Source organism: Ischnura elegans, chromosome X (genome assembly GCF_921293095.1).
Source record: "Ischnura elegans chromosome X, ioIscEleg1.1, whole genome shotgun sequence".
Classification (NCBI taxonomy): Eukaryota; Metazoa; Arthropoda; class Insecta; order Odonata; family Coenagrionidae; genus Ischnura; species Ischnura elegans.
In genome coordinates, this window is record NC_060259.1 from 57735181 (window position 1) to 57762663 (window position 27483).

A 27483-nucleotide genomic window follows, 5' to 3' on the forward strand; every position below is an offset into this window, starting at 1 on the left:
TAAATAACAAATACAACTAGTAGGTAAGAAAAAATAAAATATTTTGCAATTGATATAAAATGTTAAAAAGCTTTTCTTTCCCTTGCTAAAGAGAAAATGCTCAAATTAGGACAAAATGGATATACTTATTGAGATTGGTGCCACTTTCTCTCATGATGAAGTCAAACGGTCATTATCAAGTTACCAATTAAGCTCCCTATTGTTGGAAATGCCTCAGAAAGGGGATATAAAAATTATCACACTATATGGGTGAAATATAAATACTCATTTCTATTTATGACATGATTTCCTAAGGCATTAAAGGCATCCCTTAATGTCATTTCCCAAAGGATCATATAATTCAATAAAATGAAATAAAATTAGAAAGACCTGAACTAAATACAAATATTACAGAAAGAATGAGCAGCTATAACATACGAATAAACATTAGACTTCTGGCAACAAAAGTATGTGCTAAAATATTAATGCATACTATCATGGATAGGCTCATACCACCCAGTGAGAAATGAGTTATAGAATCGTCGTCGATTCCACGTCAAAGTAGTCTTCGATATAACGTCGATGGTAACACATCGATCGATGCCTATATGGTGCGAAAATCGTCGTGTTTTCGATATCGACGTCATCTACGTGATATCGACTACTTGCCTGCGATTTCTTACATTGCGAATTTCGGTTGATTATTATGCAATAGAAAATAAGGTTTAATAACAATTATGGAAATAACAATCTTTTTGACTAATAATGATCATTTATTGCAACCACAACGGATTTCAATCGAGCACTCCATGTGTAAACAACAGAAGGCTGAAATAATTAGGTGGTTTCAATTTATATTCGCAAACTGTAATCTCAAGTCCAGCATATTTGTCTTCAATTTTAGTAGACACCCTTAAGAAAAAATGAGAGATCATGTTGACATCCGTGGCGCGAGTGCAAAGCTATCAAAATGAATTAGACTTAATAACAAGGCCAAGTTGATGCATAATTTCAAATATCATGCAGGAAATACTAAGAACTCTGACACAAGTACAAGGTCCAGTGTATCTGAGGCAAATTTGTGAGCATGGAAATCTGCACAGCACAAAGTGCTAACACAGCACCAACGACAACCGACACATTTTTCGACCAGCTTTCTGACTCTTTCTTCTACAGCAACTGGCTTCAAGCTTGAACGCCAAGTGCTTCTTGTCAAGTTACTGAATGAAAATGAATCAACGATTGTTCTCCGAGATTAAAGCTAATGTATAGACATTTATAAAATAATTATTTAATTTTAGCTTTCTTATTTGTGTCAGATATGCTTTAATAGCATCTCACAGTTAATTTTAAGACTTCAGCATTACACAACTATGCCCCCCTTCTCCAATCAACACCCTGACTTATCAGAATAACACGTCGAAAAATCGTCGATTGAACAAATAAAATCAATGTTAACCACATAACGATCTATAGACGTCAAATCGACGTAGATTCGAGGATCCATTTCTCACTAGGACTATATATACTATGCAATTATATTGAAGAAACTAACCATTTTTATTGAAGAATTCTCTGGAGTGCTTCCCAGAAAAGATTATAGAATGAGGAATTTCTCCTAGGAGCTCCACAATATGAGCTAAATGATCTTCATCCCTTGAATAGTATACAGAAGCACGAGGTTCAAAAAGGAAGTCTCCTGTGGCTAGTTCAAAGGCCTGAAAATCATAAAATAAACAAATTTGAAGACTTCCAATGTCACCTGTACATATGATCTCTAGGAACAATACAAATTGTTATTATTATAGTAAACTCAACACACTGTTAAACCAAGTGATTTCAATAGCAAACACTTTATGTTTCAGGCTTCTGGTACCTATGAACTCAAGGAGGTATTATTAACATAAAGAGCATTATATTCAGGAACAATTTCATCATGCTTTACCACTGGCTTCCTTAGACTTTCATTAATCAAGCAAAACTGTGGATGTGCGTAGTTGAAAGTATTCTCAGATACACATGCATGACCAACAAGAAATAAAGTGAGCCAAAGAAATCTATTTCAAACATCTAGTATAAACTCAATTAACTAGAAAAAAAATTAATAAATATGGCATGAAGTAAAAAAACCAATGTAATATATGTATAACCTCTTCCATTGGACAACCATAAAGGTACCGTCTACAGCACTTCATTTACCCATGAATAATATACATGATATATTATCCACAAATATATGTACTATCATTTACGACAGTCGTGCAACAAATTGAGCAGCACCCCTTTTGCACGACTTTGCCCATGTAGCACAAAATATCTTCTAAATGTCAACAAAATATCTAAAACGTCTTCAGCTAATGTCTAGAAAATATCTTGTAATATCTTCTAGATATTTTTGTAGATATCTGAATGTCTGCTGTTTCTCATGAACACTGAACACTACCTCCAGTGGAAGAACATAAGAAACAACAATAAAACAGCCTTCACTACAGTATCAATCACAAATTATCCAAAAACATTCAATTACACCATTCTATGACTACACCATTATATCACCCATGATGATTACTTTATTAGTCACTTCATTAATGCACTCCGCTTATCGCAGTTTAATTTTCATGCCACCAGAAACCTGGCAACATTGGATTTCCTCATTTCCTCTATCCCCCATCTCCATCACCCCTGGCTGAAATATTTTCGACACCGACCACGAGTCCCTCGACGCTACGTTTTGTTTCCGAGGCTCCCGGAATTGCCATGGGGTGCCTTCCAGACCCCATAAACCCTTCCTTGCATGGTCAAAGGTTTCCTGGAACAACCTCAACCGCAACCGAGTTAATCCTTTGGACTATCCTCAGCTAATTCTCTCCGGATGAAGCAGTGAACTTCTTCTACTCCGTTATCAACAGCGCCGTAAAAGACTTTGTTCCCTTTGTGACCCCGAGGACTAAAAGATTCCCTTTGTGGTTCAAGTCCGACACAATTCATACCCTTGGTAACAAAAATTGTGCTTGGTATCTATATAGAGACTACCCCAGTGAAAACAGCTACATACTAAGTGTTACAGACCTATGTCGCCCATCAAATCCCTTATATGCCTTGACTACAAGAAGAACATCTCTGAACTGTCTTCCTCCATAACTTCAGATCCTAAAAAATTCTGGACCTATGTCAATAAATACTGTAATGTCCCTTGAATTCCTGATGCTGTGTCACTTAATGCGTCAACAGTCCTGTCCTGTCAACAGTTACTGCCTCTCAGAAATTCAGACAGATCCCAAGGAAGTTTCCAAAGCCTTTGAAACCGTTAACCACAAACTTCTGCTAAATAAACTCGCTCCACACTTTAATATCCATTGCACATTCCTTAGTCTTTTGTCCAGCTTCCTCCGTGACAGATCACAAGGAGTAATACTCGCTGGTATCTCATCTTCCTGGTCTAACGTTACTTCTGGTGTGCCTCAAGGTAGCGTTCTTGGACCTTACCTCTTCAACCTATTCATTGATGATCTTGCCCCCATTGTCTGTTCTTCCCAAGCCAGTACCTTACTCTGCAGTACTACTTACTTACTACTAGTAGCAGTACTTACTACTAGTAGCTGATGACTCCAAACTATTTAAAAAGATAAATAATCTTGCAGACTGTAATATGCTACAGGATGCCGTAAAAAAGACCACAGAGTGGTGCAGTCTCTGGAAGCTGAAATTGAACTTAAAAAAGTGCACCACAATGGCAATATCTGCGAAGAAAACTCCTATCCATTTTGATTATGTACAGTACACTCCCGATCATCCGGGCTAATGATGGGGAGAGATGGCACGAATAATAGGAAAACACCGATAACCCAAACTTTCACTTAAATGTCTTGCAATGTTCATAATTGACCTAAAACGAACAATAAATTATTATTTATGCATTTATTCTGTTATTTTAGAGTGTTTCCCAGACTCAAATAGAGCTTTCTTCACCAGTTCGCAATTGTTTTAGCGGTGATAACATGGTTGTACTCGTATTATTAATGCTCCATGTTAGGCCTGGTTTCGAAAACCACCCATTCGTGGCTGTGCAATCACAGATACAGAAACGTGATTTACACGAATGTTTCAAAACTACAGCGCGACGTCAGAAATTACACTGTCAGGCATCACGCCATATAGTCGCGTCACGCACAAGTTGCACGGGTTGCAACTGCTACGGGACATGTATCCGTGATCATAGAGCACGGTTGTGCACTGCGAGGCTCGGAAAACAGGAACACAGAGCTACCGTGATTGCAGCAAGCACGCGATCGCTTCCGTTTTAAGGAGGGGATTGTAATGGAAATAATAAGCCCGGTGTATCCTAACATTAAAGTGCAGCAATTCCGGTGATTTTGAGTCCAATTATATTTTTTTAATGAAGAACACGGGAAAAAATGAGTGTGAGTGAAAATCATGCACGGATAATCTGCAACCCGGATAAAATGCAGCCAGATAATCGGGAATCTGCTGAAATTGACTCCTTGCCTCTTAATCGTGTGTCATCCATGAAAGATCTTGAAATTATCGTGGACCACAAACTTCTGTTCTCTGAACACATTTATACGATCAAATCAAAAGCTATGTCACTCTTAGGACTACTCTACTGGTTCATGGATATCACCAGTACTAAGACACTCCAATCCTACTTCTCATCCATAGTTCTTCCGGTGATCACCCATTGCTCCCCAATTTGGTCAATGTCTGCTCCCACTAATCTTGCCACCCTAAATCGTGTTACAGCTTTTTTTACTAAAATAGTAAAATTTAGAAACCCCCAAATCTCCACGAGGCACCTACTAGTGCAGTTTTATCCTCTTTACCCCTCCCTAGTTTCTCCCTTCTCTGACTTCAATCAGACATCAAATTCATTTACAATGCCCTTAACTCCCAGTTTGACAGTCCTGACATTGTTTCCTTCTTCAACAACAGAGTGCCTTCCCGCCACACCTGATCTACCTCTTTACTCCACATTCCTACACCCAGGTTATCTGTAACTAAGCGCTCTCTATTCCATAGACTTTCTTTTCTAATAAATTCTCTCCCTGTTGATATTGATCTGTTTTCTCTGACAATTAAAAATTTTACTCACCTGGCATTAACATATTTATTGAATGCATGACTAGTTAGCTGGATGCTTTTTGTTTTATTTAAATTTGTAATTATTTATAATTATTTATTTAATTATTTAATATTTGTCGTTATAAGTGCACTATAAATTGGCAGTCCTGCAGTATGTGTAACACTTTATTAAAATAAATAAATACTTAATCTGTTTGAAGGGGCTCATAGTAGGTAGTTGCTCTTCTGAAGGCCAAGGATTGTTTCCTTGCCAACATATTTCTTCAACCCTTCTTCACTCTTGGACGCAAAATTCAAATCCATGCCTGTTCCTAAGTACTGACTTTATGCGATCGCTTCCCAATACCGATTCTAAGGACCATGAACTGGCAGTACCAAGATCTGGCTACTGGAACAGACTCACCTCTGATATTTAAGTACTTTCCATAGCAAGGTGTAAAGTAAAATTACTTATCTATACAAAGTATTGTATAATTATTTTTTTACCATACACGCTGTGCTCCAAATATCTGCCTGGGTTCCATAACCTGCACCAAGGAGTACTTCTAGGCTGCGATATTGCCTTGTCTGGATCTCTTCCGTAAAATGATGATCCTAAAAATATCAATGAAAATTTATTGATAGGCCAGATAATTTGAGCAAAAAAAACTGTAAGCTTTACTTGAACCATTACTATTCAGAGCATATCTATAAGACAAGTGCCAAATAGGGCAAAGTTGAGAATCATTTACAAATTTGATTAACTTTACGAAACTAATATATGTAGCAATTAGTAGGCAATCCTCTACTCATTTTTCGGGCAAGTGTTAAATTTCTTTATCATTAGAAACTAGTTCAATGTAAATAATAAAAAAAACATACATGGATATTTTAAAAAATTGCTTCATAATGTTTTTTTTCCGAGATGCGACATTATCATAAACTTCCCTCTGCATTTTTTTGCTAGCGCCTCAGGAAGAAGGTAGCACTAATGGGGTTAATGATCAAGTGTATAAAGGGGGAATTTCAGTTTATGTATATGATCAAATGGTACTACAATACATATATGCATGCCGTGGATAACATTTTGACACCCTTATAACAAAACTATTTATGCTGAATATCAACCTAATCACATACAGACTTCAGCAAATACACAAATCAATCAATAAGTAACTGTTTTATTCCATTAAATCAAGAGACTTATTTGATTACTTAAATCTTTAATGGATATGAAAACAGCTAAGGCATTTGGGTTTCATGAGTACACAGCATTGAAATGCTCATGCTGCTCTGAACAACCAAAAAATTACCCTTAGGTCTCTAAAAATGCAAGAAAACTCAATTTACTTCTAAATACTTCTAAAGATATTTGCTAGGTACTTCCGTCAATGACCCATTCCCAAATGCTGCTTTTTGAATATGGTCTGACAATCAGGATATGCCCATCGCAAAAAAATTAATTATATTGCATGAACGAGATGTCATGTAATAACTAAGTATTCACCGACAAAAAACCGAAATCCAGAGCTCATTCAAATTGTTTTCAAAATCTGAGTTTTACATAAAGTTAACAGAAAAATAACAGATAAAAGAGTATGCTATGAAACTCGATTTAAATCTGCATCTTGCATAATACTGAAGAAAGTACCCATTATTTATGAGACCTAAACTGAGGAGTTAACTTACCACCCAGCAGGCATTACCAAGATCAGCAATTTTTACTTGAATATCACACACATCATGCACTGGATCGGGCTGTGCATTGAGTTGCTTATGATCTGGACAAGATTGAACTCTTCGAAATGATTTCCCTGCAATTGCAAAATCAGTAATTTATCTATTGATTCTATCAGTGCAAAATTACATGGCCTGTTCTCTGTAGGAGAGAGGTTGAGGAGAAATATTGGTGAAAATGCCTCATACTTCACTATTTCCTTTCAGGACTCCACGGTGAAATATGCCACTTAAATCTAATATAATGGTAACTTTGATATCCCATGCATCTCTGAAAAGTGAACTTTTTCACAGAGCTGCCCAGAAAGGTGGGTAGTTTGTCCTGGGCCCCCAAAAATATTCTCATAGTTCTTAAACATAAGGGACAGGTGCATGGGGAACATAACTTACATTAGGCCCCTGAATGTCCATCGATTGCATATCTTTCATCAAGACATTCATTGTTAAAAAAGGACTTGATTGGATAATATTTATTTTTGCTAAATAAAGATATGAATCTTCTTGAGTTATTTCGGACCAAATTAATGCTTTGCTTCAACTACTTATCCACACTTCACACTATAATATGAACAAAAATTGAAGCAATATTGATTATAGAATTATGTACTTTTTTAAAATTCATGTTCATATATAAGATTTAAGGCATTTGGTAACTTTCACCTTGTCTTTTATCACAAAGGCGTTTCAAAAATTGCCAATCACATTTTAGTTTTGCTATCAACTACTACCTGAGGAATCATTTTCAATAAATACTTAGTAACTAAAGCTGCTACCATAAAAAAGTATGTAATCCATTTCAGCCAGCTTTATGGCACCTCGACTTCAAAACTTTATATTCAGGTAATAAAGATTATATTTCCAACAAATCAAATATAAATTTTAGTACCTGTATCTTCTCTTTTGAACTATTCTTTCAAAAGCTGAAGAAATAAAATTAAAGATAACGACCAGTGTGTAGGAAAAAATATCTCTCAATCCAGACAAATATAAATTAATTAAGCACATACAGTGTCTATGACAGAACAAAGTGAGACGGATATCCATTATCATATTCTTCTCCATTTGTTTCTAAAGCATTGTTATAACAAACATGATTATATATGCAACCATATATACATGAGCAATCATTCACATGCCAAAGGTTGAAGTTTGCCATGAAAAAAGTAAATCCCTTAGCTTAATATAGAAGGTAAAGTTTCATGACAGAAAAACTATACAGCCAATACCACCCTGAGAAAATTGGGATCTTATCTGATTGCATATTGCCACTCAGTTCAATTCAAAATGAGAGAAATTAAAGCATCTTCTTTTCCTTCAATCCAGTCAGTGACAGAATATAGGTAGCTTACCAACCCCAAAAGCAATTCATGCTGGTCACTAGATTAAATGCATGTACATATGATAGTATTGAATAATATTGAAACCTTCAACTAAACTCTTAAGAGAAACCTGTTCCACATTAATTCCCAGTTCATTGTTCATCTCAAGCCTACTACGCAATGTGGTGCATTCAACCTGCATCACTCAGTAGTAATGTTAATGAATTTTATTGTTCCATAAAATAAAAAGCACAGCAGAAGGCTTTTGTTCAAAATGGAAATGATAGAATGCTGAAAGAGTGGGAACTCATTGTACATAGAAATATTTTAGAGGTAACTTTTAAAACATCGCCCATACCTAAATTTTTGTTCTATTTTTGGTAAATTTTTGTCCTACTTTGATTGATCTTTTCCCACAGTTTCAGTAAGAGCAAATCAGAATCAAAGAAATAAAGGTTGGGTTACCAATGAAATTCGTATGTTCTCTGTCTATCTCCGGGAACTGAGCCGTGCTTGTAAAATGAATAATACGCCTGAAATGTTAAACAAATATAAGAATATGTATGAAGAAGCTACATCACACTAAAATTGTAGAAGCTAATTGCTTATATTTTCACCATAGGATTTCACAGTCCAGCAATAAATTTAAAGAAATATGGAAGTTAATCAATAGTTATCATGATAGTCATCTTAGGTCTCATTTACCCAAGGTGCTGGATAAGTCTGGTGTGCTTATCTCTAACCCCAAGGGGATGGCTTCGGCTTTTAATGATCACTTTCTTCAAGTTTCTGAGCCTCATGTTAATGCCTCCTGCCATAGAGGACATGTTCAAAGAGGGATTTTACCTTCATTCTTTCTGTTTCCCTGTACTTATGAAGAATTGAAGAAAATTGTTTGTAGTCTAGGTAAAAAGCGTACAGCTGATCCTGATGAAATTCCCAGTTGAATGAATGTCCCAAAAAAATTTTATTTTTACACTCTCTTTTCACTGGACAGTCCCTCCATTGCTTCATATCATCAATTTGTCTCTCAGTTAAAGCATCTTTCCTTCTGCCCTGAAAATATCTTAAGTGACACCACTCTTTAAGAATAAAGGGGACTGTGCTGATATTAATTCTTATAGACCTATTTCTGTACAGAACCAAATCGGCATTATTTTTCAGAAGGTATTTTATAATAGACTTTATCCTATCTTCGTGCATTTGATTTGATTTCAGCACACCAACATGGCTCTGTAAAAAACAAATCTACATCCACCGCCTGGGCACAGGCCATTAATGCCATCTTGTCTTCCGTAGATAATAAGGAGGAAACAATTGGTATGTTCTTTGACTTTTCCAATGCCTTTGGTACAGTTGAACATACTGTCCTATGCAGTAAACTTGATAGGTTTGGGATTAGAGGAGTTCCAAAGAATTGGGTGTGCTCATAGTTGGAAAAGCGACAACAATTTTTCCGTATTTTTGTAAATGGTAATAAGCATAATGCCACTTGTAATAACGTAACAAGAGGTGTTCCACAAGGATCTGTTTTGGGTCCAATAATTTTTTTACTTTTCATTAACGACCCGCCTACTAACTGAGGTATACGATCCGTACCATACCATAAAGCCAGTTCTCTATGCTGATGATACCAACTTTATCATTTCAGCCCCCTCATTTGATAATTTGGTACACACTTGTAGGCTTGTGACCCAGAGTTTACAAAATTGGTGTACTATGAGTTCCTTGGATCTCAATGTGGGGAAATCACAAGTATTCCATTTTGGTAATATTAATAAGCCAACTAGAAACTTTTTGCTTGAAATTAATGGCAATAGTATAATGCAAGTGGATTCCACTAAGTTTCTTGGCCTTTACATTAACTCCCATATTTTGTGGGAGTTGCAAATCAATTAATTAGCTAGTAAGTGTAGCTCACTCTGTTATTTCTTCAGATTCCTTAGACCAATGGTGTCAGGAGAGGTTCTTTTGGCACTTTACTATGGGGAATTTTACTCAAGACTTGTACTGAGTATTTTGTTCTGGGGCTCATCCCCGCATGCCAAAAAAATATTCAAAATTCAGAAGACAACAGTTCGTTTAGTATCTAATGAAGGGTACTGCGCTCATTGTCATCCATTGTTTGAAAGGTTGAGAATTCTTCCCCTTCCTTGCTTGTTAATTTTTTACTCCGTCATGTATGTGAAGCATATTAGTGATGTGCTGGTGAAAATTTCTCATATCGACAATTATGTCACAAGAACCCATGATGACTTCTATAGGTGTTTTGTAAGGACCAAGGGTGCTGCTCTTGGACCTAGATCAACTGGTAAAACTGTTTAATAAATTGCCTTCAGAATTGAAAAGGATTGATTGTTACAGGACTTGTACAAAAAAATTGAACGTGCTTTGCAAAACAAATTGTTTTACTCCGTGAATGAATTTATCCTGTGATCCCAATTTATTATATCCTTGTATGTACTGACTTGTCCCATGCATTTTAAATGTCTTTTGGATTAAAATAAATATTATTATTATTACCTAAACTTAAAAGTCATTATGTGATGAAGCACACAATGATATAAACTAATTGCATAGAAGCCATACAAGGGATATCATTTAAATACCACTCTATGGAGAGATTAGCGGATAGGAGAGAGAAATGGAGAGCTGCGTCAAACTAATCTTAGGATTGTTGACTAATGATGATGATGATGAAAAGATTAAAAAAGGTGATACTGATTTTTAGTTATTTAAAACCTACCCAGTGGAGCTAAAATTATGAACTAACCCCAGGAACTGAAAGCTGAGAGCCCAGAGAGTTCAGTAGCCCAGTTGAGTCTAAATAGATTGAGTAAGTAAATCCATTTTTTGTTTATGGCTTTGAAAGTGTGAGAGGAACATTCTTTAATTTTTTCTGATCGCAGTATAAGAATAATAAGCTATCAGAAATAATGTATAATTTCCAATAGATTCATAAATGGAGCACTCCTTTAGTTGAAAATAATTTTATGAGATCAAAATCTGTTTTCTCCTTACGTGGATATTGAAAAATTAAATATGGCAAATAAAAGCAAAATTAGTCATCATGATAGTGCAGCAACAGTTCAGAATAAAAATAAATATCTAATGAATTTCACAATAATACTTCCTAGAGTTAAGACATATTTTTCTACACACTCAAGAGAGGAGTACATAGGAAAAAACACAAAATGCTTAATTTTTGATAAATTATGCAGACATAAATTTCTACAGTTCACATAGCAAACATGGCAAATGCTTGTTCATTAAAAATACTACATATAATACACAAACATGTATGTTACTATCACATTTAGATTACCTTCGATACACATATGATATCGAAAACCAAGGACATTCCACTCTTCATCCCTCAATCCTGAAAGCCAAGAAAGATCAACAGATCCATACCTCTATCACTTGCCCTGTCCTGAGATGATTCACGGATATCTGAAATGGCATGGCTTTCACTTCTTCCTAAAGACCTCTTCTTTTCACTATTGAGGCCGTAAAAGTGATTATTTGTTTCAGCTGGGAGTTTCAAAGGTGCATCTGTCTCTGAAGACTGAATTTCGGCATGTTCCATTTCAGCAAAACTTTTCCTATTTTCTAAACCTGAATTAAAAACAGAAAATTCCATGTAGTCAGCATAAAATGAAAGCAAGATTTTAGCATCATTTTTAAATATAAGATTATTCATCAGAGAATTTATTGACAGCATCAAAATTCAAACTATTTCCCTTTGGAACCAAAGACATCTAAGAAGAAAAAAGGGGAAATTTCAAGAATTTTAACATTCCTGTGGGCCAGATTTCACTGGATTACAATAATAGACCAAATGCTATAGAAAATTCAGAAAAATTTAGTGATAAGATATTAAAAGTATGGATAAAAACTATTTTCTATTAATACTAAATGATTAATTTCACACAATATTGCCAGAATATTCCGACTTTTATAAAACCAGGATGATGACTTTTATGACTGTTGATTGAATTAGGTATCCCTCATATTAAGGAAACAAAACCAAAAAAACGAACACAATTTCATGAGATAAGTACACAGAAGATAAAAAAAATGCCACTCCATGAGGAGAATATTCTCCTACGCTATTTTAAAACCAAACACCAGTATAATGGCAGGCAAAAGTATCAGATCACTTCCATACACATTGCAAAAGCTTGCACCCTGGACAAAGCTGATAGGGTATCATGCACAGGATCAACTTTGTAGAAGAGGCCAGAGATATCATGTCCGCAAGAGGAATGAAACACAGTCAACAGCCTTAGAAATACTTACTGCAGTTCATAAATATTACAAACTACCTATATGGCCATATAATTCTGAAATATTGATTTCATTTGAGGTGGGTCTTTCCCTCGCAAGAATTTGACACAGGTTTTACAAATTCTATTCTACTCTCATATCAGAAATTTGATACTTAATAAGAAGGCATGAGATCAAAAAAGTCACTAGGAATTTCCAGATTTACTGGCAGAATTTACTGCCCAACTTAACAGAAAAGTTGCATTTACTCTACATTTCCTTCTTCCAGAGGTGGGTTTCCATTTCAATTCTTCCTCTATAAAAAATTTCTCGCCCGAAACTTTCAAATCTGAAACATTATGCTCCTCATACAGAAATGAGCACATAGTGTAGTATTCGTATAACCATTTGAGGAATTGGTATGAATCCAATATGTGATTAACCCATGGAACCAGGAACCAACGAGTCTGTGACTTGTTGACAGTCTGTTATTTGTGAGAACTCAAGTTCTCACAAATTCCTCAGGATCATTACCCAATGCATTTCTGTGCAAAATTACACAATTGCTTAGATATAGGAAATACATCTAAAATCAAGCAAAATTTTTGAATACTTGTTCATTGCACAATATAAAACAGTTAGTTCTTGTACCACTTGTTTCCTATCATAACCTGCCCTACCATGCACTAAAAGCTGTGGCTGCCCACTGGGGAAAACCACTGCTATGCAAATCCTTATAGTACCAACGCTTCACTTTAACTTCTGGGTTCCTGGCCCGAGGGAACTTCATCCCCTTTCCCTACTTTGCCTCAGCAAGGGCCTGCCATTGTCTGGAAAATATTGAGATTAGGATATCCCACCAGTTTTTACAAGCACAAAATCTGATTTAGGAATCAAATTTCCATGACATTTTGGATAGGGATACAAGGAGAGATGGGTCGAATAGCAGATTTCTCGAACTTGATTATCGAATTTGAATATTAATTCATGACTCGAAGATTTGAATATCTCAAATTTCGAATACCTTGAATACTAGAATTGTGCAAAGCATATTAAACATACGTTTTTTTCTTCTATTTCACTTGACGATTGTATGAATAAAAAGGAATACATCAAATACATTTTAAAACAGCTTTTTTATTCTGAACAAATTCCCCACATTGATTGTTGTTGCTCTACATCGGCTATTTTCCGTTGCACTTTTCCTAAGGTATGTTTTTGTTGGGTGATATTGCTTAGACAGACTTGTCATCTCTAAAGCCAATTAATTTATTATCATCTCAACTTTATTTGCATCCTGAAATAGACTGATTTAGATTTGTGGATCAAGAATTGTGGCAAAAGTGAATAATTGTTCTTTTTCCATATTTACAAGGGGGAAAACTTAAGTAACTATGACTATGCGGACAGTCCGCGCTACGCGGGCGGATAAGGTTCCATTGACGTTAATGGAAGCTTACGCTAGTGCAGACCATCCGCGTGGCCCCTCTGCCCCGCGGATCATCCGCACAAGTACGGCCACAGACACAGGTTTGTGCGGGCGGCTGATGCGGACCAAGTAGATTATTGAGTAGAATTAGAGCGAGCTTGGAGATTACAGTGCATCTTTTCGCTATGGATGGTCTAATTGACACTGGGAAAATGATTGAAAAAAATTATATTCATCAGCATGTAATTAAGTAAATATGGTCACTAAAGCGGCTTTTAATGTTCTTCGTGCCACAATAGGGTGCACCCAAAACCTCCTTTGACGGGCACTTTTCATCCATTTTTTTCCAACCTGGTATACAGCAATAGGTTGAATTGCACTTGGCAGTATGATGTTCTTCTAACTTGGCAAACTACACACAGCTGACACTGTGCCTATGTGAACAAGGTCCGCATCTGTTTATCTGCACATATGTGAGCAAGGGCAACCGCTCTCTGCCCCTCGCGCCCGTAGCGTGGAACGTGGACCGTCCGTGTCCATGTGAAACGGGCCTTGTCCGCCAATTTGATGTAGTTAGTCAACTTACCTAAAACGGCGCTGCATGCACTAAACAACTTAAGTCCTCTACATTATTTCTAGTCAACTACGAACTTGTACGAACGAACTATAATTTTTTTCAATCATTTTCCCAGTGTCAATTAGACCATCCATAGCGAAAAGATGCACTGTAATCTCCAAGCAATCGCAAATGCCACAGCGTATGGTGCAAAATTCAAAGTATTCGAGATTTTACTTTAAGCATAATTATTCGAGATCTCGAATATCGAATACTTTCTAGTATTCGAGGTAATCGAGTATTCGCGGATACTATTTGCACATCTCTAATACAAAGTCTTTAGTGCTTTCAACCATACTGTCCAGACATCTGCAAGGTGATCCAAAATATGGTGGACCTCAGCCCCAACTCCTTGAATCATCCAAGCACCTCTGTTCACCTCTGGTCATTTGATGTAGTCACCCAACCGAATCCTTTGCAGGTGCACAAACACCTACAGCATGGCTGGGTATCAAACTGAACCTAATGGGCTACATGACTTGCCAAACTCCTGAAAGGAGATGACACAGACTGTCCACTTAAAGTTTTTTTCATGTAGAAGCCCAGTGTGCTTTTCATAAGCATTACATGTTGGTACATTATGAAAACATTCATACAACAGTTTTGCGTATCCAAGTTCAAGTCTTTCTCCAACTCTCAGAACCTCTCTATCTAGGGCAACCAGATCACCGAGTGCTGATCTTATACTCAAAGCATGCCCAAACCCCAACGCCATCTTGGAAAGAAAGTACACATGCTGCATAATGATACACTTCATCACTGCATTCACAAGGTTGCATAGTTTGCACGGGATTATATGCCAGGAGCAAGGAAGGTAAGAAAACGCAACGACCACATTGCCATTATGGGCAACTACTCACTCCAACATAATTATAACAAAATGGCAAATTAGAAAAGGACAGAGATGAATTAAAAGACAAGAAAGTTTCATAAAATTGAGATTTATCCAGTGGGAACTGAATATGACTGAAAAGTGTATCCTGAAGCTAAGCAACCAACCAACCATTGGTGCCAAGATGGCTTTTTAAAATGGGTACACTACACCATACAGCATAGATTGGAGAGCAGCTCTCAGTGCACTAGGATAATGTAGTACCCTTACTGTAGTTCTCTAGCATTTTCCATCCAAAACTGGCTGCAAAATGTTATTTGCACATTAGAAGATAATTTAGAAAGTTGGAGAAGGTCAAGAGTATTTTATGAAATGGAGTGCGTATGAATAGATACCTATCGTCTAAATTTATAAAATATTAACCTAATTTGCAAAGGACATGAAATTAAACACATCAAATGCAACAGAAATGTTGGTCAATTGAGTATCATCTATAGGGTCATTAAGGATGTTCCATTCTTCTCTGCAACCTCCAGAAAAGCCAGGACATTGGACTTGAAAGCATGTTTTTTGCCAAATCACTAACCCCGATTCCTAGAGAACACATTGAATTAATTAAGTGTAAGGACAAATAAGAATCTTTTTCATGAAATTATCAGAAAAAATATGAAGAAGATCAGGGTGTCCAGCCAATCAAATCAACCATGCACAATTCCTGGTTTTCCAAGGAAATTTTTAAAAATTCCAGGCTAATCAAACGTGATTACTGCAATGGACAAGAATTTTAAAACACCCAAAATTACTTCAATACTTTAAAAAAATATTTTATTCATGTATTTACAAGGACAAGGAATAGGTTAGTTAACACACATGGTGTGTAAAATTTAATTTTTTTCAATGCAAGCCAAGAAGCTGCTTAGACTTGTTAAGTATGTACATGTTGACGTCACCTGGAATTATATTCCTTTCGTTTTTGAATCTTACTTGAATCAAGAGTGCTAGAAATTCCTATTCTGTTGTCTCATCTGACATTCCACGTCTCCATGCGGCTGTAAAATTCTACTAAGCCACTGCACTTAAAATTACAACAAACACATTTGAGGCCAGAAAATGGGTGTTGAACTGGAAAATGTTTGCGCGAAATGAATTTTAAATAAAAGATTTTTAAATTCTAGGTTGGAGCAAAGTTCATGCATAATTCCAGGGACTAAAATGTCATGCTCAATTCTTGATTTTTACGGTTTACCCAATCGCTGGACACCCTGAAGATGGACCTACATTTGTACCCGTGGTTCAATGAAGGAAGCAAGAAGAATGAAAGAGAGGCCATTAACCAGGCATGGATTCATACAGCAAATGGGAATGAATAAAGAGGGAAATCAGTGGGTTGCTTTGCCACCAGTGCACATATCCAAGCATTATGTGTGAACAAACAAACAAACACACAGAACACCTTCACTCTAAAAAATACTCCTCTTGATATGTACATCCAAAATCTAAAATAACTTAAAGTAAAGAAATACAGATGTATTCGGAAGCATTTATGAATGCCCCAAAAATATTATGTTTGTACTTGGTTTCAATGCAACAGCACCATGTATTTCTCCAGCTCCAGGAGATTTCACAGAGATGCAAAATGAGCCAAAAGTCATCAGAAACATAAATGGCAATTATACACTAGCACACATTTCATTTTTGGAACACAAAATATAACATAAATCTGGAATGGTTCAATCTAAAATTCAGACAACAGGCATTCTGATTTGAAGTTCTAAAATATACATACAAAAAAGAATCTTTTGCTGCCCCCATAAGTTGGAGATGGGACATACATCATGAAATATCATGAGTCCAATGGCCGAAAAATAAACACCAAACAAGGTAAAAAATGAATATTTGCCAGGCCGCTAATAGCATTTTGGAATCACTAAAATGCTCACCTAAAATAGCTCACTAAGAGAATAAACTTAAACTTTCCACAGTAAATAATGTAATAATTTCAAATATTGTACATTACGAATTATCACCTCTTTCTTGAGCAATACAGAACTATTGACCTTTTTGAACCATATTCACATTGCAATCTTATATCCCCTGGCTTCCTATGGACATCTAAGCACTCCCAAACTAGACTACAACATATGTAGAGACGCATAAGAGTTACTTAAAATGGAAAAAAATTGAAGAGAAAAGGAATAACTTTAATTTACAATCAATTCAGGGCTCTGAAGTTGCTAAAAAAATTAGAAATGACATTCTGATGAAAATACTTTGAACTTTCCTTTTCAAGTACATATCTCAAATGCATTGTGAAAATTCCACTGACGAAAACTCTTCAACTCTGACCTGGACTTGAACCAGGATTGTCTGGAGGAATTTGGGGATTCCTAGTTATATTCACATCAAGGCAAATGATTTTACCACCGAGGAATTTTTAAAGTTTGAGTACACTAGCAGGAACTCTGTCAAATTTCACCACCGTCTAGCTTGAGGTTTTCACTAGATTATCTGAAAAACGCAGGCTGTAAATCAAGTGTAAGTACTTAAAATACCTCAAATGAATATTTTTTACTTGTAATCATTACTTCTGGCAGAAAAATAATAATACTTAATATCTACTCTTTGACTAGTAGAGTACATAATGGTACAATTTGATTATCATTACTTTGGTCTGCAATTAACTATCCGTTCATTTGAGATTTGGAGGTAATAAAAGCCTTTGTGTGGGCTAAGTGGAAAAAAATGACTCATGACTCACCACTTACAAGTAACTTTCAAAGTAGTAACGTAAATGACATTTTGAGTGACTTTTATGGTCCAATGGCTGTGCCAATGGCCTAACAATAAAAAAAAATAGCTATACCATGAGGACTGCATATCTGGATTACGATTGAAGTATGTACATGTTCAGGAAAAATTTACAAGAAATGATGGTGATGTTTTAAAGGAGTGTATATAAAAGAAGATAGTTACACGCTAAAATGAACTGGTACCAGTACAAAGAGGGAAAATTGATATCCATCATCAAAAGGGTAACACATAAATTAATGTACTTGTAATCCACTACATCTTTGCAACGACTGGAGTCTAATTAATTGACAAGCCATCATAAAATAATGGTTTTTAATTGGTAAAATCATAGACAACACTCAATTTTATCTGCCCACATATTTTTTAAATTCACCTCATGCAATTCTTCCACCACTGTTTTCAGTAGAATAAATTATCTACTACCAAACAAAATAATAATATTTGACATAAAAAGGATTAAAGTCTAATTAAGACCATAGAAGTACATACTGGATCCCAAAAACTGTAGGTATTACCTGATACATTGGTGATACATCGTAGTTATCACTTTAGCAGTTTATACGTAAAATATATGATAAAAGTACAAATTTGAGATTTAAAAACTATCTGAGAAAACATAATAAGGCACACATACCCTTAATCTCATTCAATTTAAGGGAAAAATCAAATTTTAAGAAACTAATATTGGATAAACTACAAAAAACATATGTATTTATTCAAAAGTGAAAAGTACAATAGCTATAGGAAAATAACACAGGGCAGTTAACCAGAGAAAATATAAGAGGGTAAAACATCAAAGCAAGCAAAAAATAAGAATTTAATAAGGTTTTATCAGGCAGGAAAATTAACCATCCTTAAAAGGTAATAATCACACAACAAGGCACAATAAATACTTTGCATATGACATTAAGGTGCTTACTGTAAATTACTCACAAATATGTACATCAATTACAATAATTTAGAGCATTTAACATGTAACAACGAGGAGGTGACGACAGCAGTGATGACAAATCCCTTCCAAACTTGATTAGTTTCATTATTTTCAAAATGTTGTAACCAGTATTGAATCTTTCATTGGAAAAGTATTATTCAACAATGACCAAATGAGTTACAACATGAGCCAAGGCAACTAAGGGTATAATCATTACTCTATCACATATTATAAATGCTAATATAATGAGTGAGCTACACTGGATACTGACGGATTTGCCACCATGGTGAGGAGCTACATATACCGACATTTTCCAGCAAAGACTAAACAAGAGAGAATAATGTCAAGAATTTCCAGTATTAGACTAGGATGTATTACAATGCAAACATAAACAAACTAGGGAATTGTAGAATCATTCACATCAGCATCAAGACATCAACTTACATTCCCATCAACTTACATTGCAAACAGCTGAACACGTTTAACAAAAATAATTTACCTGTCCAGATGTCAGGGCATTTCTTGGGCAGCGATAGCACTTGGGAGGCCAAAGCAGCAAGGGAAATATCACCATAAATGCAGTTTGTGTTTTACGATATATATTAAAAACTATTAACGAGTAGAATTAAAAGTAATAGCAGTTTTGCCTAAATGTACTTGAATGCATTTAATGAAGTTCAGGAGAAACAAAGCTGAAGGTAAAGATATTTAGCAAAAATTAACTATCTAGGAAAAATGAATAATGGAGGATGACAGCAAGTATGAATGGCATGTTGATAAAATTTGCCCAAGCACACTGAATGAACACTGACTTGCCTGAATTTCCTCTCAATAGGCCAAAAAGAATGCATACTCTTGAAATCTGTTGTTACAATGACTTAGTTTCAAATAGCAATTCTTAGAAAATTTAGATTAATATTTAATTTATAAGGAAATAAAAAATTAAGTATTAATATAAGGAGATGGATATCAAGGAAACAAAGCCACACAATCTGTTAGGTAATTATAACAACATGCATAAAATCTTTACAAATTTTAACATATTACATGCATCGGTAAATATAACCTTTTATTTATCCATGACCAAAGGCCAAAGTTTAAAAGATATAAAATACATGTATGATTCCATTCCACGAAAAGTTCCCAAATGAAGCTCATGGCTTCGTCAGAACATGCAAACTTCTTGTACAGAATTTTAAATAATTATAATAAATAACAAAACATTATGTTATACGAATCAATAAATTAACAATTAAAAAATGACTCGAGGTAAACCATTCACCAAACATGTTTACTTATAACTAACTATAGTTACCTAGGATGTGCATTCTAAACAAAGAAGACTTCAAATATTTATCCAACTACAACATAGAACACCAAGGAACTGGAAACAGAACCTTTAATTCTAAAATAGCTTAATTTTTTCCAACGTGAGTCCTCCCTCTGCTTCTAGGCTATTCTGCCACACACAATAACGAGAACAGATGCCATATATGTTCTCAGGAATACAGTGGCAATTGTTTATATTTCTAGGAAAGACAGGGGCAAATCCATTTAAACGGAGCACCCCAGTAACGGATTCCATAACTTAGAGTAACCACAAGGTGGCAAGCCACAAAAAGTCCAAGATCACTTCTTCAAAGCATCTAATTTTGGCACGACCATATATACATATATATAATGTAATGATAGGCTCAGTAGATCCCTCCCAGTTGCGCTTTATTTTCTGGTCACGATCTGCACGTCATTTAAATCAAGCGGGCACCAGACATATATTTGGTGGCCATCCGCAACTATGAAGGCATTTCGCATGTCGTATGCTTTCGGTGCGGGTATAAAAAGGGGTTGCAGTGAGTGAATGGGAGTGGAAGAAAAGCAGAAGACTGACAGACAGTGAGACTGCGGCAGACGGAGAGAGGCAAACAGAGAGACACCTAAGGAGGAACGAGAGATTGGAAGGGGGGCCGCTTGCAAGCTAAGCTGCCCACAGCAGGTTCAAAAGGACTGCTTGTACATCCATTGTGGGAGGAGTCCACTCATGGAAGGAGTTTGAAGACAACCTTGTTCTTCATCCATTCCCGAATAATGTCAACAAGGACCAAGGACTGCAATAGGAGCGAGGATCCTGTAAAGAGCCGCTTCTCACCTTGATTCACTTGACTCACGAATTTCCCCATTCCCAGAGATCGTTCTGATCAGTGGTCCCTTCCCTCACCTCATCTTTTGACTGAATCCTCCCGTGTGCATCTATTGAACATACACGAATCTCCGTAACGTGTTAAATTCATTCATGATGAGAAAGTCATAATTGCCTCATTTTGCATCACGATTCTCCCGTTCTGTTTCCCAAACTCTTCTTTCGATACCGTGAATGAATAGCCTGTAGTTATTGTATTGATGCCGCCCACTTTATAGTTGCAATTTTCCATGTTGTAATATTTTGTGAAATATTCTTATTCAAATTCCATCACATTCACTAACTAACCAGTCATCCATACCTCACTAGATTTAGAGATATTTTGGGGGAAATTTATGGGTTATTTTGTGACATAATTTGGGTTAGTTGAAAAAATGGTTAATTGGCATAAATTTACAAAAATATGGTAGCTCAAATTATTGAATTGTGCCTATTCAACCTGATCGATGCCTGGACTCAAAAATGGATGTCATTAGCAAATCGAGATCAAATCCAATGCCCTTAGATGAGTTCTGTTCTTGCGAAACCCTACCAACCACCCTTTAAATTTATTTTTCATGAAGATAGGAAGATATAATTAGGCATGGATGGATCCAGGATTTTTTTCGGATCCTTGATTTTCGGAGTCGGATCTTTCGGATAGATATTTTCTGATCCATATGCATTTTCAAATTTCTGCTATTAAACGAAGTAATTATTCAAGTTTATTCTGGGTACATACCATCAAAGGAATGCTTTTTAGATTTTCATAGACATTTTAATAATTTTATTAACTAAAAATCATTTTTATAGGCTTTCAAGTTGTTTTTGAAAAACATCTTTACAGCTAAGGATCTAAACTGTTACGCTTGGGTTTGGAAATGAAAATAGGAAAAATCTTCGGATAGACCACTGACCAGTGGCTTAGCGAGAGGGGGAAGTCTGGGGGGTCCGTACCCCCCGAAATATAAAACACAATTACTTTCCTTCATAAAAGGAAACAAAACATTGAAAAATCATGAATTTACGATAGATTTATTTGAAAATGAAGTTTTTTCAATTGTGAAGGGTGTTAAAATTAGTTTGAAACCCTCTACTTTGTACCCTGTTCTTTAACAATTTTCCCCCTGATTTTGGACCCCCTCCTAACGAAATTCCTGGCTACCCCTAGAAATGTATCTTCACAATGAAAGACATTTTTATAAGTATATCATAAAAGTGAATTGCAACTGCGAAATCAGCAACACAATGAACAGTATTTAAAACAGCATGAACGTCATGTGCGACAAGGTGCTCGACCGCTCAGGATGAGGAAGGGGTGGGCAGCAGAAGCACGTTTAGGAGAGGTGGAGGGGAAGGAGCACGCTCCCTCCGTATTTCAAGCAACAAGGCTACAAATGAGGGAGTCAAGGACGCACAAGTCGGATCTTGCTTCAATGACATTGTTGCATATTAGTATAGTCTAATTGTAAATAGAAAACTTAGTGGCAATCAATAACAGCTGAAAAATAAACAGAAATATCGTCAGGAATGCGTCACATTTGGCCTAATTCTTTTTTAAATCTCGTGCATGTCATCTAATTTTTTAAGCTATCCAGATATCTTTGGGCCCAGAAAGTCACTCACCTAGCATTTGTCATCTAGAAATGGAGAATTGAAGCAGGTAGACCAAAAAAGGCCAGTTGGTGAGATGGGGTAGGGAATAAACACGCTTCAATTGTTCTTGTGTAATTTGATATTTTCCTTAGAAGACAATGATTTATGGTCCGTGTGATTTCGGAAAAAAAACAACAGAGGCATGGGCTGATGGACGACCGAGGGTTGATTTTTGAAATCCGCAACATAGTCACTTTTGATGTGGTTATTATCCTACGACGCTAAGATTCCCCCGATGATTGTTCAATCTCTTAGGAAAAATCACACTATGTGCCAGTGGTATTTTGCCTTTTTCATTTTCCACAGCTGAAATTCTGCTATGTAACATCTGTGAGAGCTTTCAAACAAAACTGCTCATGAGTAGGACAAGAATCACATTGGACGACGCATTCAATGAGAGAATCAGAACTCTTCCCACCCTTATGGGACATCACTGAAGCTATAATTTAAAATTTCGGATTCAGATCCGATGTCTTATGCGACTTTGGATCTGATGTATCCGATGAAGGGCAATATCAGCGAATATTTGGATCCAAGCTATCCCATCGGAACATCCCTAGAAATAATATTACTCATAGAAAAAACTCTGCATTCTTTATAGTAAATACTTTTTAATCAATTTTTCCACTGTGAGAAACGTTTATTTTTCCATGGCCCTGACGAAAGCAGCGAAAGAGCTGAATTTGTATTTCCTATTATGAGAAAAGTAAAAAAGCATTACATATTTAACAACTACTTCAGCTGAGTAATTAAAATTTTTTAACCCTCTCCACACCGTCAGGAGAATAAAATCCAATTTTTTGGCGACAAATATCAAAAGACATCCATGAAGTAAACTCAAGTCATGTACTGGCAAAAAATAGGAGTCTATTTTTCAAGAAACAGTAATTATGAAATTACAAAAATGAATCATTGATCATTATCAAAAGAAATCTTATCAGGCATTGTATTTACCATGATTAAGTTAATGGCAAATCATTAAGATAAGAAGCCATTAAATCAAGAAATCATTAAGAGAAGAACATACTTGAGTGGGGGCCAAGTTCACAATCTGATAGGAAGATAAAAGTCAGCAAATATGAGCTACATATATGGTTTAAAATACAAAGGTTTTTGGGACTCATTCTCTATCTTATCACCCCTACATTGGACTAAAGTCCAAGTCATTACCTTATTATGTCATGCTCATCAAAGAAGCATTCTTTAAATTGGCATTTCAAATAAGTGACACTTTTAAAGGTTTGAATTCTTGCTTGGAACTAGGGGCTTGGATTTTTTCCTCTTCAATAATCCAACCTCGTGATAGATTCATGAAGATTGGTGATAATTCAATACTAGAATTGTGTACAATCCTTTGTTGTGGCACAACTTCCACTCTACCACCACATGTAACGCCATTAAATGCATGTCTTCAAGGCAATAAGAAACAATTTGGAAAATGAACAGTGGTGGTCAAAGAAGTCCTGAATTTACAGTCCAAGTTGATAATTTCTTGACAGCAAAAATGTAAGTTTTCTCAACATTAAAATGTAAGGGCCACACTCAAATACAACATATCCTCATTCAACCCCAATCTGTTTAACGCCATTTATCAATATCATCATAGAACTACTTCAATCCTTATTTATTAACTAGAAGGTAACTCGGCATAGCTAGGGAAGGATAGCACCCAGAGAGCGTGTCAAGATGTATGCCTACTTGGCAGGATGTCAGACTGCAGAAATTGAATGATGTAACTTAACAAACGATAATGAGAAAATGACACAAAGGACGTGTCAGATGCAACCAAAAGTAGCACTATGGGGTTCCATAGCATAAGGGGCACCTATTTACTTTCGTTGGTCGCAATCCGTGCAGCCATAAGGAAATGCTTTTCAGGCAGACAAACAGACATCCTCTTTTATATACAGTGCAACCTCGATAAAAAGAGTCCCCACGGTGCTCAAGTAAACTCTCGCTATGGTGAATTGTCGCTTTACTGGAGGTGGAGCAAATCATAGCCAATAAACGTATTGTCAACACTTATGTAGGAACAGGATTGGTGAGCAACCGAGACATTTTTATCCGAAAAACTGAAGCATAAATCCAGACGAAAGGTGATGCTTTTTTTGCATCAATATATTTCATTACCTTAATAACGAACTAGCCATTCAATTTATAAGCACCGTACTAAATAAAAATCAGGCAAGGCATTGCTTTGTCAACATTATGCACAACCAACGAAGCCATTTTTCTAAGTACGTTGCGCATTTAGGTGATCAATCTATCATTTTGATATTTTCCACTGAAAATTCAAACTATTGCTGATGAAACAGTATCGCGGTTATTTAATACCTCAATGCTTCCATTGGAGTATGTTTATTGTTCCTGTACATTTCACAGAAGTTATGTGAAATAACGTACCGCATTTGTTTCTGCAGACGAAAAAGGTGGACCCTGGTAGGACCATAGCCACCTAAAAAGAATGGTGCCTATGGTAGAACGATCCTGCCTTGGAAGACCTTTTCTATCATCCAATGTAATACCTTCATTATCTGCACTAAAAAGTCTGCTAAACATTCTTAATGACGCAATTAAAATTGCTTATGCTTCAAAAAAAGTTCCATTTAGAGTGTTACGCCCGTAATGTTGTTGAAATAATACACTGTGTACCACAGCACTGCAATAAAAATGATTTGAATTAAAATTGGTAATATAAGAAAAGATATTTACTTGATATTATTTCATGAAAAATATAACTCAGATATTATGCTGATGTCACTTATTAGGATTATTACATTTTAACGCAATGATACAAGAGGCTTATTCTTTCCATAAGAATTCCCTTAGAAAAACGAAATAACTTACTTTACTTGCTGACCAGTAATGTTTCAAGTACATAAAATTGGACACCTGCCCAAGTATAGCAAAAGACGATGAGCGGCATAAAAAAACTCTTCATTAATTTTAGACGATTTCTTCGCTGGATAACTAATCGTAAGTGAAGAAAATATAATAATGTGTAGGATCTTTAACTGTATTTTTCATATCGTAAATGTGAAATTATTGCTGTGGTCTCATTGTATGTCAGTTGACTACAACCCATGGAAACCAGAGATTTCATCGCACTCATGCATGCTTACGTTGCGACCAGTCAAGGTAACACTGACTAGGTAGGCAATTGCAAGAGTCACAGCAAGGCACTCGCCTGCGGAGACAGTTTGTTGGAGTATATGGACCCATGAGAATACAAGTGGAATGACGTTATCCCTGCTAAAAAGATCCGTGGTTAGGCAAAGAAAGCTCTCATTGAGTCCTTGAAGATATAGGATTGAGGCAGGACACACCAGATAAATCTTTCAGACAAGGGGGACTGAGGATACGAAGGGAATGAAACATTTGCAAATCAATTACTATCATTTGATATCCCAATGCCTGTTTTATATTTGATCGCAGGTTTGTTTCCATAGGATTCAGTAAAAGGAATCAACCTAATGGGTAGGTTAACGGAAATGCACTTCGTTTTCAATAAACTCTCATGCTTTCAGAAAAATAAGTCCCAAATAACCTAGATGAACATATGAGCAAACTGTTTCCTTTTATCAATTATTTTCTATAAAAAAAGACCTTGACTCATAAATATTAAGTGCTGCATAAATGTGCCACACACAACCACTCCTTTCCTCCACTATAAACTCAGTATGAGATCCCAAAGAACTTGTGAACAAAGATAAAAATTTGGTGTTTTTGGAATAACATTAACCCTTTCGCTGCGGTTCAATCTCCAAAAATCTTCTCCTCACATGCGGTGAAAAGGTTAAAATGCGTTTTGTGGGCCCATGGAGCAGGTACTTCAATAATGGGCATGGTACACCCTCCAAAGGGTCGCTAATCCGGGACCCTATCCTCGACGAGCTCACCCACGCAGGACCGTCTCATCGACCCTACCAGCCTCCCGACCGAAAAGTGACCGCTCTGACTGCAATTTGATAATCAATCAATCAATCCGATCATCAAAAAATGATTGTTTGCATCGCACTCCTGCCAATCAAGCAATCAAGTACGTCTTTGAACCGTGTTTCTGCGATGAAAAATAATAATTTTGTTAACTTTGCTAATAACGTGGCAGCAGACCACCGGAAAAATGGCCATTTTAGCCAAGGGTTAATTTCTATTTTTTGTACTGTTATAATAGATTAAATAAATTTTTATTAATAATTATAATGGCTGGAGGACAATTGCCCATATTATATTATTATCAATTATTGGCATGTCAATATAAATGCCAAAAGAGTTTAGTATTTCAATATGCTAAGCGACGTTTTTATTAATGTCAAAAAAGAAACTGGCTGTGTAGCACTAAAAAGCATTACCTCTGACTAGATACCTGATAAAACATCATGTGATTGCTAAGTTTACCTTTATACCATCCGATCAGAATAGGACAAGATGGGTGATGGCAAAGATAAAGAAACCAAATCCCTACCAACATTTATTAATAGGAATCAAAAGACTAAAGCTTATAACAAAGACTCAGGTCTATTGCTCGTCTCCCAACAACCTAATAAAAAAGAGAGAGTCTGCAACATAAACCCTGATCAAATCTAGACACTTTATGTACTGCACTAACAGAATAGGCATCATCGAATCATAACACGTTTTGTGTCAAC

The 27483-nt window shown here is 36.0% G+C and overlaps 1 protein-coding gene across 4 annotated transcripts in view; it reads right to left on the bottom strand.

Moving 5' to 3' along the window:
• The window catches only part of LOC124171529 (SRSF protein kinase 3-like), a 245609-nt gene that overhangs the window by 1113 nt on the left and 217013 nt on the right, over positions 1 to 27483 (bottom strand). For 3 of the 4 annotated variants that reach the window (XM_046550706.1, XM_046550705.1, XM_046550703.1), the window contains 5 exons: positions 19502 to 19540; positions 11529 to 11732; positions 6748 to 6872; positions 5566 to 5673; positions 1535 to 1697 (listed from right to left, as the gene is read on the bottom strand). In XM_046550706.1, the coding sequence (XP_046406662.1) occupies positions 1535 to 1697; positions 5566 to 5673; positions 6748 to 6872; positions 11529 to 11732; positions 19502 to 19540 (639 nt within the window). The remainder of the gene's footprint in view (positions 1 to 1534; positions 1698 to 5565; positions 5674 to 6747; positions 6873 to 11528; positions 11733 to 19501; positions 19541 to 27483) is intronic. The other variant, XM_046550704.1, reaches the window with a different exon arrangement.